At 43.9% G+C, this 15,809-nt stretch overlaps 1 protein-coding gene across 2 annotated transcripts in view; it reads right to left on the minus strand.

The window, feature by feature from the left end:
- Window positions 1-15,809, minus strand: part of Flt1 (fms related receptor tyrosine kinase 1) — a 207,716-nt gene that overhangs the window by 147,729 nt on the left and 44,178 nt on the right. For both annotated transcript variants that reach the window (XM_045153903.1, XM_045153904.1), the window contains exon 4: window positions 2,182-2,306. In XM_045153903.1, the coding sequence (XP_045009838.1) occupies window positions 2,182-2,306 (125 nt within the window). The remainder of the gene's footprint in view (window positions 1-2,181; window positions 2,307-15,809) is intronic.

Here is a 15,809-nt window from a genome sequence, read left to right on the forward strand (position 1 = left end):
TGGCCTGGAATTCACTATGCAGTTTCAGAGTGGTCTTGAACTCACGGAGATCCTCCTACCTCTCTTCCTCGCCAGTGCTGGGATTAAAGGCGTGCGCCACCACTCCCAGCACACGAGTTAATTTCTGAAGACTACAATATCAACATTGCACACTGGACAGACCCCTGTGAAAAGTCACGGCTCTACAAAGCGTCTGTCAGATTTCTCCAGATATCAGTCTGCTGGCCTAGTTTCTGACTCTGACAACGACTTACTTTTTTCCTCAGTGGGAAAAGGAGGGAAAAAAAATCAGATTGCCTTCCCCACCTGATTATAACCTACCACTTACTTACACTGCTTTTTGACTCCCTGGACTTAGATTTGTGGAGGAATTTTGGGGGAAAAGTCATTATTGTTTCTGTGTCAGTGAGGGCCTCGGTTGAGGTGCATGGCTTGGGTTTGAAGTTAGTTTCATGGCTCAACCAGGATTCTACCTGTTCACATAGGAATACTCAGCATTCAACATAAAGCAAGACCTTCTAATTCTGCACAGTTAAGGGGAAAGCTCAGAAAAGCCTAAATCAGGGGTTGAAATCTATGATAGTTCAAAAGTAAGTGAAAACCAGACCTTTGAGTGGCAGCCAGTAAGTGTGAAAAATGGTTTGCTGACAAATGTTTCAGCACAACTTAAAAATGTGTTAATGTTTCCTATAAAATGTCTCTTACTCTAATCTGCCACCAGTTCAGTCCATTGACAAAGTTACTTTGTTTTCAGTTGACAGGAGTGAACTCAGCAAAAAGAGGAGGGTGTGGTGGCGCACGCCTTTAATCTCAGCACCAGGGAGGCGGAGGGAGATCATGAGTTTGAGGTCGGCTGAGTTGTGTCATGGGTTCCAGGCCAGCCTGGCTGCATAGCAAGACCCTGTCTCAAAATCAAACAAGCCAACAATTTAAAAAATACATTTTATTTTTATTTATTTATGAGAGAGAGAGAATGGGTGTGCCAGGGCCTCTAGCTACTGCAAATGAACTCGATGCATGTGCCACCATGTGCCTCTATCTTATGTGGGTTCTGGAAAATGGAACCAGGGTCCTTAGGCTTCACAGGCAAGTGCCTTAACCATTAAGCCATCTCTCTAACCCAGTATATATATTTTTTCAAGGTAGGGTCTTATGCTTGCCCAAGTGATCTAGAATTTACTATGTAATCGCATGTAAACTCATAGAGATCCTCCTACCTCTGCCTCCCAAGTGCTGGGATTCAAGGCATGCACCACCATGCTCTGCTAACAATTTTTTTTTAAAGTAAGACACTGCTGTGTGTCCTAAGAGACAGGCAAGTGGGAAGAAAGACTGTAGCAGAGAGAAAGAGGGAAAGAGGGGAGGGAAGGGGCGGAGAATGTGTCCTGGGCAAGGAGGCCTGCTTCTTTTAGCTGTGGCCCCATCCATGCAGGTATAGGAAAATCAAAGAGAAGGAATAGAAAAATGGAAGGAACAGCTGTTAACTTTTTTTTTTTTTTCCTCTCTTTTAGGGTCTCACTCTAGCCCAGGCTGTCCTGGAATTCACTATGTAGTCTCAGGGTGGCCTCGAACTCATGGCGATCCTCCTACCTCTGCCTCCCAGAGTGCTGAGATTAAAGGTGTGCGCCACCACGCCCGAATTTTCTTTTTAATTCAATTTATAGATGAAGATTACTTTCCCTCTTTTTCTCTAAGATGTGAAGTTAGACTACCAACAGGAGTTACTCAGTCTGTCACAGGACTTGCCCCCTCTGACCAAAGGTGGTGGCTCCTAAGTGTGACACGGGAGCTGGACAGTCCTGACTTCAACAGAAGGGCCATGTCCCTCTCCTCCAGGGATGGGGTTCCATGAGCCGGGCACACTCTGCTTTTCTCACTTTTATGGCCTTGGGCTTTGTGACGATATATTTAAGAAAGAGCCTGTCAGGATTTGACTTCTTTCAGCATCCATATAGACTTGCACTTAAGACATTATCAGTTTACTCTATTTAAATACATACATGGGTGTAACTGGTAGCATCTTTCCATTGTAGCAAGAGGATGTTGTATACACATCCACGGAGAAGCCCAAAGGTCAACATTATCCCAGAGACACAAAAATGATGAAAACTTCATTGGATTCATTTGCAGCAAAAAAAAATACTCTGAGCGTAGCATTGGTGGATTTTTTTTTCCTTTTACCTTTTTGAGGGTAACAGTGATGTTCGGTGAAGTGACCCGGCACGGAATGGTGAGCTCTTTGCCTTCCGTCATGTATACAAGTTCGGGGATTTCCCTGTGCATCTCTATGAAAGGTCTCCCTGCATCTGGGTGGGGAAAAAAATTAAATATGTATAAGAAATCCAAATATAAGCACATAGATGCTATAGCTAGTAAGGTGGTCACCCTTACCTCACAGTAACAAGTGCATTTGGGTGTTTTGTCTCCAAATTTTCCCCCTCCCCCCCTTTTTTTCTGCCCAGGAAAGAGAAAGCTGCTTTAAGAAAACCCAGCTTCTTAGTCAGTCTATTGCCTTCAGCTGCATTGCTCGGACTCCCTGATGTGCAATGCAGACAGGGACGTTGGGAAGTGCAGGGAGGTGAACTTGCTCTGCATACCCTTCTTCCCACAGCTATGCTAAGTAGCCCAGGAAATGTCCTCCTGAGCCTTTGTGAGCACTCAAAGACCACGGGGGCAGTGAGCAAAGCTTCCCAGGGAGAGGCAGAGGTGAGGCCACATAGGCAGGCTAAGGGATTATCATGTGAATGGCAGAAGCATCCCGTCAGGCTTCCTACACCTTTCCTGGTAGACTAAGCACGGGTGAGAAAGTAAGCCGAGAAAGACGCGCATTCCACGGCGGGTCCCCCCCCCCCCCCCCCCCCCCCGTTTCTCCAGCAAGCGCAGGGTTTATCTGCTCTGGGAAAGTGAGAGCTGGGCCAGGGAGTCAGCTGGAGAAAGCTTGATAGAATCACTGTTCCACTTCCCTGTAATTCCCCCGGGGAAACCATAATGAGCATCAGACTGTTTTAGAAACATTCTTATTGTCTCCCCTGCCATTGTCTTCAGGAATTCAATGACCTCCTCAGGTAGTGATCTCAGGGGTGCCGTCCCCACCCCCTTGGCTCCAGCCTTAAGCAAGAAGTCCTGCGTGAACTCTCTGGTCTGAACTTGACAGAACCAACAAGGCCCCAGACCTGCTGCTGGTCCCCAAATCTAGATGCCACTGGCTGAAGAACGAGCTGGAGAGAAACAGGGGCAGTCCGCAGACGAGGGTTGTCTGAAACGGGCAGTGAACACACCAGTTGTGGGCTGGACTGTGCATCTATCTACCCACCACCACCACCAAAAGAAAAGGGGGAAAAAAAGCTACATTAAAATCCTGAGCCATGGGCTGGAGAGATGGCTTAGCGGTTAAGCGCTTGCCTGTGAAGCCTAAGGACTCCGGTTCGAGGCTCGGTTCCCCAGGTCCCACGTTAGCCAGATGCACAAGGGGGGCGCACGCGTCTGGAGTTCGTTTGCACAGGCTGGAAGCCCTGGAGCGCCCACTCTCTCTCTCACTCCCTCTATCTGTCTTTCTCTCTCTGTCTGTCGCTCTCAAATAAATAAATAATTAAAAAAAATTAAAAAAAAATCCTCAGCCATCTGTACTCCTGAGTGTGGCCTGATTTGGAAATAGGATCATTGCCAATGTAATTACTTAAGCAAAGGAGAATGGGCCCCCCAATCTAACACGACTGACACCCTAATAAGAAGCCTGCCATGGAAAAACACAAAGCCAGAAACTGATGTGACATCTGCAGGCCAAAGGAGACTGGATGGAGAAGAGAGGACTTTTCAGGTTTCAGAGGGGGTTTGGCCCTGAGCACACCTTGATCTCAGACCTGCAGTGGAACAGAGAAAAGACTACAACAGACCCACATCTATCATCCCAGCACCGGGAAGGCTAAGGCCGGAGGATCATGAGTTCCAGGTCAATCTGGGCTCCACAGTGAGATCTTGTCTAAGGAAAAGAGAGAAAAAAGGGAGGAAAGAGACAGGGCGAGAAAGGAAGGAAGTTATCTTTAGGCGTAGCTTTATGGGTTGTTTTCTTATTTATTTTCTGTATTTGGACTTCCGGTTAAGATGGCGGCATAAGAACCATGCTAAAGCAGCCTAGGGGAATATTTGTTTGTTTGTTTGTTTGTTTTTTTAGAATGATCACGTCTCATTTAATAATATCTTTAATTATTGAAGTTAAAACAAATTATAAAGCATCATCTAGATTAACTTGAAGAAAACTAGTTGACATTTACTTTAGTTTTGTACTCTATCATAATATGAGACATTGGCTGTCAGAATTAATAAAGTTGTAATTTATTAGGAATTCTCAGTGGGTAGAGAACATATGTCAAAGAGGAAAAATGAATTATATGGACAGAAGAATTCCTTATGAAAATTAAATTCCTCCTCAGTAAAGTTGCTGAGACAGACTCAGTAGGGACTTGTGGGATTTGGCCATTCCTTCCCTTCCTCTTGTGAGTCTATATTTTTGTCTCTTTTGCGAGTCCCAGGGTAAACACAAACACCAGGAAATGATTTAATTCACTTAACTAAACTGTAAATCCTTCATATTTAACTGACTGTCTCCTTAAGCAACCATTTCCCACAAAGAATGCTGGAATAAAAAGTTTCTGCAGGAAGCAGTGACATCGGAGTAGTCATTTCCAGGCTAGTGAAATGGCAATCTCAGGTGGAAATAGAAAAGGCTAATTTGATATGCCTTTGAATTTCTTCTTTCCCTGTTTCTATGGATCTCCCAGGCCCTTAAATTTCACCTCAGCTATTGGCTTTGAAGGGCCAGTTTCAATGTCGGCAGTTGGCCCACTGCAATTCTATCCAAAGGTGTGAGAACTTCAATAATTTGTGCCCATTCAAATACAACATTAAACACATCATCTGTAGGACAATCAACAGTTGCATTGTAAGTCCACTGTGTTGGCAAATAACTGTATGATTTTACACACACACACACACACACACACACACACACACGATGCTCTCTGTACTTACTAATATAATAGTATATTTCCTCTGTAAATTATTTCAAGGAAGGGCTAAGAATGAACTTGCCTGACATCATAGAAATGTATTTTGTTTTGTAGAACCATAGCTACAGGAGAGGTCACAGTTCCATTAATACTACCAGTAAAGCCACGTACCTACTCCTGTAGGACACATTTATCTCTGTCATAACATTAAAAATGACTTCTGAATCTATCCAGCACTATGAAGTGGTTTCCTGAGATCAAACTGGCTGGTTGTTGAAAGAGTGAGGATGACTCCAAAGACAGCCATGTCCCAGCAGCTTACTGCTTAGACATACTGTCACCAGTGACTCAGGACAACACAAAGCTAGGTAGAGGTCATGCTGCCTGCCCTCACCTCTCTGAACTCTTGGAGCTCAAAGTAGTGACAGGAACTGGGCAGAGAACATGAGGAGCATCTGGGCTGCCCCTCTTCAGGTCTGGATACAGAGAAAGATCAAACAGGGACCCTAGCTTGGGATGGAATTATGTCTTTTTTTTTTTTTTTCTTTTTCCAAGACAGGGTCTCACTCTAGCCCAGGCTAACCTGGAATTCACTATGGAGTCTCTGGGTGGCCTCGAACTCACGGCAATCCTCCTACCTCTGCCTCCCAAGTGCTGGGCTTAAAGGAGTGCACCACTTCGCCCAGCCTGGAATTATGTCTGTTTTCAATATATGTTTCCCTCCCCCCCCTCCCGCCATTTGAAATCTGTGATCATGCTGGCACAACAAGGAGCACAGATGTGGGCAGTGCCCTTTCCATTCTGTGCGATCTCCAACTGGTACCTGGCATCCTGGTGGGTTCTCAGCAAACGAATAACCTCAGCTTTTCTGACTTGAAAAGGTGTTCAAAAGTGAGCATCTTGATTTCTAGCCCCTGTAAAGTTTTTTTTTTTTTTTTTTAATGTTTGTTTGTTTGGTTATTTATTTATTTACTTACTTACTTATTTGAGAGAGAGAGAGAGAGAATGGGTATGCCAGGGCCTCAGCCACTTCAAATGAACTCAAGATGTGTGCGCCACCATGTGCATCTGGCTTATGTAGGTTTTAGGGAATTAAATCTGAGTCCCTAGGCTTTGTAGACAAGTGCCTTAACTGCTAAGCCATCTCTCCAGCCCCCTGTGTAGATTTATTTATTTGAGAGAGAGAGAGAGAGAGAGAGAGACACAGAGGGAGAGAATTGGTGTGCCAGGGCCTCAGCCACTGCAACTGAACTCCAGATGCTGCGCCACCTAGTGGGCATGTGCGACCTTGCACTTGCCTTATCTTTGTGTGTCTGGCTTATGTGGGATATGGAAAGTTGAACATGAGTCCTTAGGCTTCACAGGCAAGTGCCTAAACTGCTAAGTCATCTCTCCAGCCCTCCTGTATAGTGTTAAAGACTTAAAAAAATGTTTTCCCAAGTTTTTTTTTTTTTTCTCTTCATTTTTATTTCCCACAGATTTCTGGTCATGAAACTCTACAGGCTACCGGGTAAAGATTAGCAAACTGAAGTCAAAGTGAAGGGGGTGGGGAGGGGAGCATAATAAATACTGGAGTGGAAATTCATAAGGGAGAATAGAAAAAAAATTGCATTGATTCTTTGACAAGATGATCGCAAAACTAACAAACCTTTGGCCAGACAAACCAGGAAGGGGGAAAAAAAAAAAGACTTCAATTTCTAGAATCCGAAGTTAAGCAGTAGACATTAGAACCGACATCTGAACAAATATGTTTACACAACAGTAAATTAGATAACAGGTGAAATGGACAAAAAAAAAAAAAAAAAAAAAGCAGCCTCACACTTATAGCCAGAGATCAAATTAGTAACAAAAATAATAAAAAACAGCCCGCAAGGAAAAGCCAAGGCCCTGATGAGAAGTGAATTCTACCAAACTTATGGCATACTAGTTCTTCATAAATTTTTCCAAAAGATAGAGGAGCAAGAAAAACTTCCAAATTCTTTGTGTGAGGACAGCATCTCTACGGCACAAAATCGAGGACTTCGCAAGAGCAAACCTCTTGTGAGTATGGATGCAAAAGCCAAAACAAATCTCAGTGGAATCCTAGCAAGTTAAGCCCAGCCTTCAGGAAAGCATGGTACCATTGTGTTCTTGTTCTTTTTCTTCTTCTTCTTTTTTTTTTTTTTTTTTAGTTTTTCAAGGTAGGGTCTCACTCTAGCCCAGGCTGACCTGGAATTCACTATGTAGCTTCAGGGTGGCTTTGAACTCATGGCGATTCTCCGACCTCTGCCTCCCGAGTGTTGGGATTAAAGGCGTGCGCCACCACACCGGCTTACCATGTGTTCTTGTATGTGACATAGAAAGCAAAAGTAACCCCCCAAAACAAGATCAACAAACCCAGGGTTCACCAAAACTGAAAATGCATATGCTTTAGGGAATACTATCCATAAAGTGAAAAGATGACCGAAAGGATAGGAGAAAATATTTTAAAATTATATGTATGCTAAGGCATTTGTATCAAGAAATATACATATCCAGAATACACAAAAAAATTATTTATTTGCAAGTAGAGAGAGGTAGACAGAAGAGAGACAGAGAGAATGGGCATGCCAGGGCTTCCAGCTGCTAGAAATGAACTCCAGATGCATGAGCCACTTTGTACATCTGGTTTTACATGGGTATTGGGGAATTGAACCTGGGTCCTTAGACTCTGCAAGTACATATCTTAAGTGCTGAGCCATTTTTCAATCCCCAGATTTATTTTAATTTTTAAAAAATATTTTTATTTATTTACCAGAATACATTTTAATGTAATATATACTCATGTTTAGAATATATAAGCATCTAGATATATCTACTATATGTAACAGCAAACATATTTATAGCATAACTCTTCCAACTCAATAATAAAGACAAGTAACTCAATTTAAAAACGAAAAAGAGAGGGCTGGAGAGATTGCTCAGCACTTAAGGTACTTGCCTGCAAAGCCTAAAGACCTGAGTTTGATTCCCCAGTACCCTCATAAAGCCAGATGCACAATGTGGTACATGCATCTGGAGATTGTTTGCAGTGGCTAGAGACTATGGCACACCCATTCTCTCTGTCTTTATCCTCTCTATCTCCCTCTGCTTACAAATAGGTAAATAATTTAAAAATACTAAAAGAGGACTGGAGAGATGGCTTAGTGGTTAAGGCACTTGCCTATGAAGCCTGAGGACCCAGGTTCAATTCCCCAGGACCCATGTAAGCCAGAGGCACAAGGGGGCACATGTGTCTGGAGTTCATTTGCAGTGGCTAGAGGGCCTGGTGCACTCATTCTCTCTCTCTCTCTTTCTCTCTATCTACTTGCCTCTTTCTTTCTCTTTCAAATAAATAAAATATTTTTTAAAATGAAACACTTGAATAGGCACTTCTCTAACGATGACATACACAGGGTTTAATAGGTGCATGAAAGAATTTTCAACCCTATGAGCTATTTGGGAAAAATATTAATCCAAAACTACAAGATAGTCCTTCACATTGACTCAATAGCAATCCTAAAGAAGAGACAATAGGGCTGGAAGAATGGCTTAGTGGTTAACCCAGGTTCGATTCCCCAGGACCCATGTTAGCCAGATGCACAAGGGGGCGCATGCATCTGGAATTTTTTTTTAGTGGCTGGAGGCCCTGGTGTGCCCATTCTCTCTCTTTCTCCCTCCTTCTTTCTCTGTCAAATAAATAAGTTAAAATAAAATATTTTTTTAAAAAAGAAGAGACAATAATGACTCTGGGCAAGGATGTGGAGCAAGGATGTGGAGAGACTGCAAGCCTCGTTCTCTATTTGGCCCTCACTTGCAAAGTTCGTGTGAGGCATGCCATGCTGACTTCTCTCTGAGGCCGGACACAGCAGGCAGACGAGTGGAGGAACCGGCTGCAAGACACCAAGAGTGGTGGTAATTGAAGCTGCAGGGCCATGTCTGGAAAGCACAGCTTCCGCGGCGGTGGGGACGTAGCTCATTTGGCAGAGCGCTTTTCTAGCACGCCTGAGGCCCTGAGTGTGATCCCCATCACAACAAAAGCCAGCCATACTGGTGCACACTTATAATTGTGGCACCAGGAGGTGGAGGCAGGGGGATCAGGAGTTCAGGGTCCTGCTCACCTACATAGCCTTTGATACCTTCTCTCAAAATTAAATAAGTAGGGCTGGAGAGATGGTTTAGCAGTTAAGGCACTTGCCTGCTAAGCCAAAGGACTGAAGTTTGATTCCCCAGGACCCACGTAAGCCAGGTGCACAAGGTGGCATGTACATCTAGAGTTTCTTTGCAGCAGCTGGAGCCCCTGGCATTGCCCATTCTATCTACCTCTCTCTCTCTCTCAAATAAATATAAATAAATATAAAAATATATTTTAAATTAAGTAAATAGGGCTGGAGAGATGGCTTAACAGTTAATGTGCTTGCCTGTGAAGCCTAAGGACCCAGGTTTGATTTTCCAGAACCTGTGTAAACATACATCTGGAGTTCATTTGCAGTGGCTGGTGGCCCTGGTGTACCCATTCTCTCTCTCTCTCTCTCTCTCTCTCTCTGTCTTTTTCTAATAAATAAACAAAAATAAAATTACTTTAAAAATTAAGTAAAGCTGGGAGTGGTGGTGCATGCCTTTAATATCAGCACTTGGGAGGCAGAGGTAGGAGGATCACTGTAAGTTCGAGGCCACCCTGAGACTACATAGTGAATTCCAGGTCAGCCTAGGTTAGAGTAAAACCTTACCTCGAAAAACCAAAAAAAAAAAAAAAAAAAAAAATTAAGTAAATTTTTTTTTTTTTTTTTTTAAAGAAGCAAAAAACAGAGCAGCTCCTATTTGTGGCAGCTTCTTATTGCCAAGTGGGAATGTGGGCCAGTGTGGCTAGAGTTTCCCATTTTTTAAAAGAATTTCCAATTTTTTAAATAAATAGGAAATCAGATTTTTAACATCTAATTATGCAGTATTGGCAGCCAAAAGTGCTGTGTCTGCCCATCTGGCCTGATTCTGGCCCACACACTTGCAGTCCTTTGCACACGAAGGTCCAGGTCCGAGGACGTTGGGTGGCAGCCCAGGCAGGCACATATTGAAACACCAGTGGCTTTACAGGAAACCAGACCCCAGCCCAAGGCTTAATTTGATAATTTATAAAATATGCAACCTTGGGCATGGTATTGAATTACTCCAACGTTTTCTATAAAAGACGGGAGTTTAAAGTATTATTTGGAAAATATAAGCAAGTGGCTTATACATTAGAATTAGCAAAATAGATTTTTTTTTTTTTTTTTTTTTGAATCTCGGGTTGTTGTGGAATGACATTGGCAAATGACAGCAGTAGACGCCAGGAAAATCTCAGCTGTAGAGAGGTCTTGAGCAACATCTCCTGTGATCCCACCGAGTGACCTCCCGCCCTATGCTTGGACGCCTGCACGCTTGGCAAACTCGGCCCCTGCTGAGCTCTTCCTCACATCAAGCTGCTTGTCGTGGCATCTTCCATTCCTAGAGAGTCTTTTTCCTGCTGTCCAGGATTACACAGGTGGGGCCGAACCTCTTCTTCACCTAAGAAGGAGACGACCCCACTCATGTGTTGCTGTTTTCCTTCTTCCGAGTAAACGCTTCAGTCCCTTTAGTGGCTCCTTGCAATGAAAATTAAGTCATTAAATTTCTGGCTGCCCAGAACCCTAAGCAGGCAGGTAATTCTGACAGATGATGACAATGAACTAGAGGTTAAGGAACTTGCTTCTGATCCTGTTTTCAATGTGCCGTTTGCAATGGAAGCGAACAGTACCATCAGCGCCACCTTCATGCTAGACACTGTCTCTTTATTTATGCAGCCCAAGAATGGGTTCATTCTCTTGATGGATGTAGAATCAGTTTAAAGCCTGAGGTTGGGCTGGAGAGATGGCTCAGCAGTTAAAGGTGCTTGCCTGTCAGCCTGCTGGCCTGGGTTTGATTCCCCAGTGCCCACATAAAGCCAGGTGCACAAAGTGATACATGCCTGGAGTTTGTTCATAGCTGTGGGAGGCCCTGGCACATCCTATCTCTTGCTCTCTCTCTCTTTCAAATAAATTAAAACAAAAAAAGGAGTCAGGTGTGGTGACACACGCCTTTAATCCCAGCACTGGGGAGGCAGAGGTAGGAGGATCGTTGTGAGTTCAAGGCCTGAGACTACCAAGTGAATTCCAGGTCAGCCTGGGCTACAGTCAAACCATACCTTGAAAATCCAAACCAAACCAAAACAAAACAAAAAAAGCCCGAGGCACTTCCCAGGCGTCTAAGCAATAGCTTCTTACACATCATAGGGCACCCAGTGGGTTTTTCCAGCCAAAGCCCTTTATTCTATATCTAGTCCTGTCAAACCACATTTTGCTAATCCCGAGTCACTGGTCCAGTGTGTTGGAAGTTTTTGGATCAGTCACGTGAGGCATGAGCTTTGGCCACCAGGCTGGGCGCAGTGGGTCAGTGTGTTCTCACTTTCCTCTTCCCAGTTAATGAATCCAGGTAAGCCGGATATAAATGTAAATGCCTCCGTTTCTTCCTTTTATTAAAAAAAATAATAACATTTATTGGGGCCGGAGAGATGGCTTAGTGGTTAAGCGCTTGCCTGTGAAGCCTAAGGACCCTGGTTCGAGGCTCAATTCCCCAGGACCCACGTTAGCCAGATGCACAAGGGGGCGCACGCGTCTGGAGCTCATTTGCAGTGGCTGGAGGCCCTGGTGCGCCCATTCTCTCTCTCTCTCTCTCTTTCTCTGTCTGTTGCTCTCAAATAAATAAATAAAAATAAAAATATTTTTAAAAAAAGTGAGAATGAGGGGCTGGAGAGATGGCTTAGCAGGTAATGTGCGAAGCCTAAGGACCCATGTTTGACTCTTTAGACGCCACGTGAGCCAGACGCACAAGGCGACGCAAGCTCACAAGGTTGCACACGCACACAAGGTGGTACACACGTTTGGGGTTCAATTAGAGTGGTTGGGGGCCCTGGAGTGCCAATTCTCTCTCTCTCACTTAAAAAAAAAAAGCCAATCTGTTAGGTTTGCCTCAAAAAAACAAAAAAGATTGAGCTTGAGGAAGAGCAAGATGGCGGGAAATGAGGCATACCATCATTTTTTAGTACTTTTTCCCCCATAATGTTCTGCAGTATGGGTCAGGGAAACCTGTTTTAGAAGAGCTATCCCATTGGAGGCCCCATGAACATTTGAGGGTCTCCTAACATTTACAGACGAAGAAACCAAGGCTCAGAAGATAACAACAGTGGTAGTAATAAACTCTTCCACAGTGGGTACCACGCACCAAATGTTGTTAAGCACGCTATGGACATATGGATGGTCTCCTGCCTTTGAGAGGTGGCCAAGACCATCGTCGCCTTCTCACCATGTCCCGGTTAGAAGAACCTGGGCAAGTGACTGAACTTTTGGTGAAACAGAAGACTGATAATGCTTCCCACCAAAGTCAAGTACAATGCCATGGTACTCCCTCTCACTATTTTTCAACTTCTACAAGTCTTAGCAATGTAATAGGAAAAGAAAATAAAAGATATATGAGGGCCTGGAGTAGGGCTCAGAAGTTAAATGGATTTGCTCCGGTGTTTAATTCCCCAGGACCCACATAAAGCCAGATGCACAAAGCGGCACATGTCTGAAGTTTGCCCTGGCACTCTCTCTCTCTCTCCCTCTTTTACTCTTAAATAATTTTTTTTTTTTTCAAGGTAGGGTCTCACTCTGGCCCAGGCTAACCTGGAATTCACTGTGTAGTTTCGGAGTGGCCTCGAACTCACGGCGATCCTCCTACCTCTGCCTCCCAAGTGCTGGGATTAAAGATGTGCACCACCACGCCCAAGATGTGTACTACCACGCCCAGCTTTGTTTTTTTTTGAGGTAGGGTTTTATTCTAGCCCAGGCTGACCTGGTATTCACTCTGCAGTCTCAGGCTGGCCTCAAACTCATCACACCTCTGCTTCCTAAGTCTGGGATCAAAGGGGTGCACCCACCACATCTGTCTTAACTATGTATATATACAATTAAATAAATATGTATGAAATATATATTTATATAATACATATTATTAAATAAGTGTATTTATTTTTAAAAGAAGTTATATAGATAGAAGAGGGGAAAAACTGTCTTTGTTATCAAATGACATGATCATCTAAATAGAAAATCTAAATAAATCAATAAAAAAAAGTCCTGGATCTAATAAGTGATGATAGTGAGGCTTCAGGAAACAAAGTTAATAAATCAAAGGTCAATTGCTTTCCTATGGGGTAGCAATGGAACAGAACTTGAAAGTAAAAGCACAATGCCATGTCCACCAAATGAAACACTTAGTATATACAACCTGTATACAAGGGTCTAGACTTATGAGGAATGTGACAAAACTGATATGAACCAAACCAAAGAAGCACTAAATAGGGAGATGTTCCATGCTCACAGACAAGCTATGCATAAGGGTCTATGGATATGAGGAATGCAACACAATTTACCTGAACAAAACCAAGGAAGAACTAAATAGAGAAATGTTCTATGTTCACGGAGACAAAGACTCAATTTCGTGGAGATGTCTTTTCTTTCTAACTTCATAACAGGTCCAAGTACAATCCCAAAGCCAGGTGTGGTGGCTCAAGTGTTTCTGGGGAGGCGGAGGTAGAATGATCACCTTGAGGTCAATTGAGTACAGCTAGGGGCTACAGAGTGAGCTCCAGGTCAGCTTGGGCTAGAGTGCCAAGTACAACTGCAATCAGAATCCCAGAGATATCCTGTGGCTATTGACAAAGTGACTCTCAAGTTAAGTCAGGGACAGTTAAAGGCCCAAACAGCCAGCACACTGTCTAAGGAGAAGAGCAAAGCTAGGAGACCAACGTTACTGACTATCAAAGCTTACTATAAAACAATGACAGTGTATCACTGCCGCAAAGCACCCAGATCCGCGGAACAAAGAGAGCCCAGAGATAGAGCCACGTAAACAGTCAATGGAACAAAGGCACCTCAGCGAGGGACAGATCACCTTTTCCATAGTTCTAGAACAACTGGACATCCACATGAGTGTAGAGACAGATTTTATACTTTACCCAGACTGACCGACAGTGGATCATGGGTTTAGATATAAAGTGAAGATCACAAAACTCCTAAAATAGAAAACCTACATAACCTTAGGTGTGACTTTTTAGATCAAATAAACTAATGACCCATTTTGATAAGCTGGACTTGATGGAAATTAAACATTTCTCCTCTACTAAAGAGAATATCAAGAGAATAAAAAAAATGGACCAAAGACATTAAGGGTAAAAAAAACCTCACCCAATATACATGGATGTCACGGAAACTTATGAAAAGGTGTTTCACATCCTGTCAGCTGGGGAGTGCAAGCTTAACCTCCGAGATACTACTGTACGCCTGCAAGAAACAGGGTGTTGTCAACACCAAATGATAGGGAGGATATCGGATAAGGGGAGTCCTCATGCATTGCTGGTGGGATTGGAAAAACAGTATGAACACTCTGGAAGGCAGTTGAGCGATTTCGTACAAAACCAACCACACTCTTAACCACTCCATTCAGCCATCAGGCCTCTGTGGGATTTACCCAAAGAAGTTGTAAGCAATGTGCGCACGGAAACCTCCACGTGGATGCTGAGAGTAACCTGCTCCTACCTGCCAGGATCCGGAGACCACCAAGTAAGCGAAGAGGAAAAGAGGCGTCAGTATCTGCAGACGACCAGCGACGCCAAGTAAAGAAGGGGAGGGAATCTTAAATGCTCAGCGCTCCACGGAAGCGGCCCATCTGAAAAGGCGGCCGTAGAGTCTGACGTAGTGAATTCCAGAGAAGGCAGAAGGATGGATATCTTTCCAAGATGAGTTGTTTCCCAGGATTGGGACTGGGGGAAGGGATGTGTAAGTGGGACCCAGAGGATTTTCAGAGGAGAGAACTGAGCCTGATAGACGCGACGGCGATGGACGCATGTCATTGTGTCTTTCTCTAAACTCGTGATGTACGATCTCAAGAGGGACCTGAAGCCAAGCCCGGTGGCCTGGGCCTGTGCAACTCTCAGCACTCGGAATCCTTGCGAAGCGCAGGCCAGCCTATGCTAGATACACAGCGAGTCCTCTGCCCCCCACCAAGATGAGTCCTAAACGGCGGACTTTATGTGACTGTGAGCTTTCAATATAGGCTCGTGAGCGGTGCCGTTTTGGTTGGGACTTTGACAGACGAAGCTCTACATGTGGGATATACGGTGCATCTCTGCACCTTCCTCTCAAATTTATTGTGAATATGAAATGGTGATATTAGACATAAGTCTTTAAGGCCGGGCGTGGTGATGCACACCTTTAATACCAGCACTGGGGAGGCAGAGGAGGATTGGCATTATTTCGAGGCTACATAGTGAATTTCAGGTCAGCCTGGGCTAGAGCAAGTCCATACCTCAAAAAACCAATTAAAAAAAAAGTCTTTAAAACACCACATATTAAAAACAAAAAATTACAAGATGGAGCTACTTCATAAGGTTCCTATAAAGACAGAATCAGCTGACATGTGCCAGGTGCATAGGATGGTGCCCAGCAGAGAACAGATGTATTTAGATGTTAGCTACTCTTACTAATAATTTTTCCAAAGTTGAAGATGCAGCAAGTATCGGAACAGAGTTTGAAACCAACTCAAAGCTCAAGTCATGTTTCGACTGCTGCTTTTTTTTTTTTTTTTTTTTTTTTTTTTTTTTTGGTGTTTTGAGGTAGGGTCTCACTCTAGTCCAGGCTGACCTGGAACTCACTATGTAGTCTTAGGGTGGCCTCGAACTCACGAGGATCCACCTACCTCTGCCTCCCAAGCGCTGGG

Source organism: Jaculus jaculus, chromosome 7 (genome assembly GCF_020740685.1).
Source record: "Jaculus jaculus isolate mJacJac1 chromosome 7, mJacJac1.mat.Y.cur, whole genome shotgun sequence".
In the NCBI taxonomy this organism is placed as follows: Eukaryota; Metazoa; Chordata; class Mammalia; order Rodentia; family Dipodidae; genus Jaculus; species Jaculus jaculus.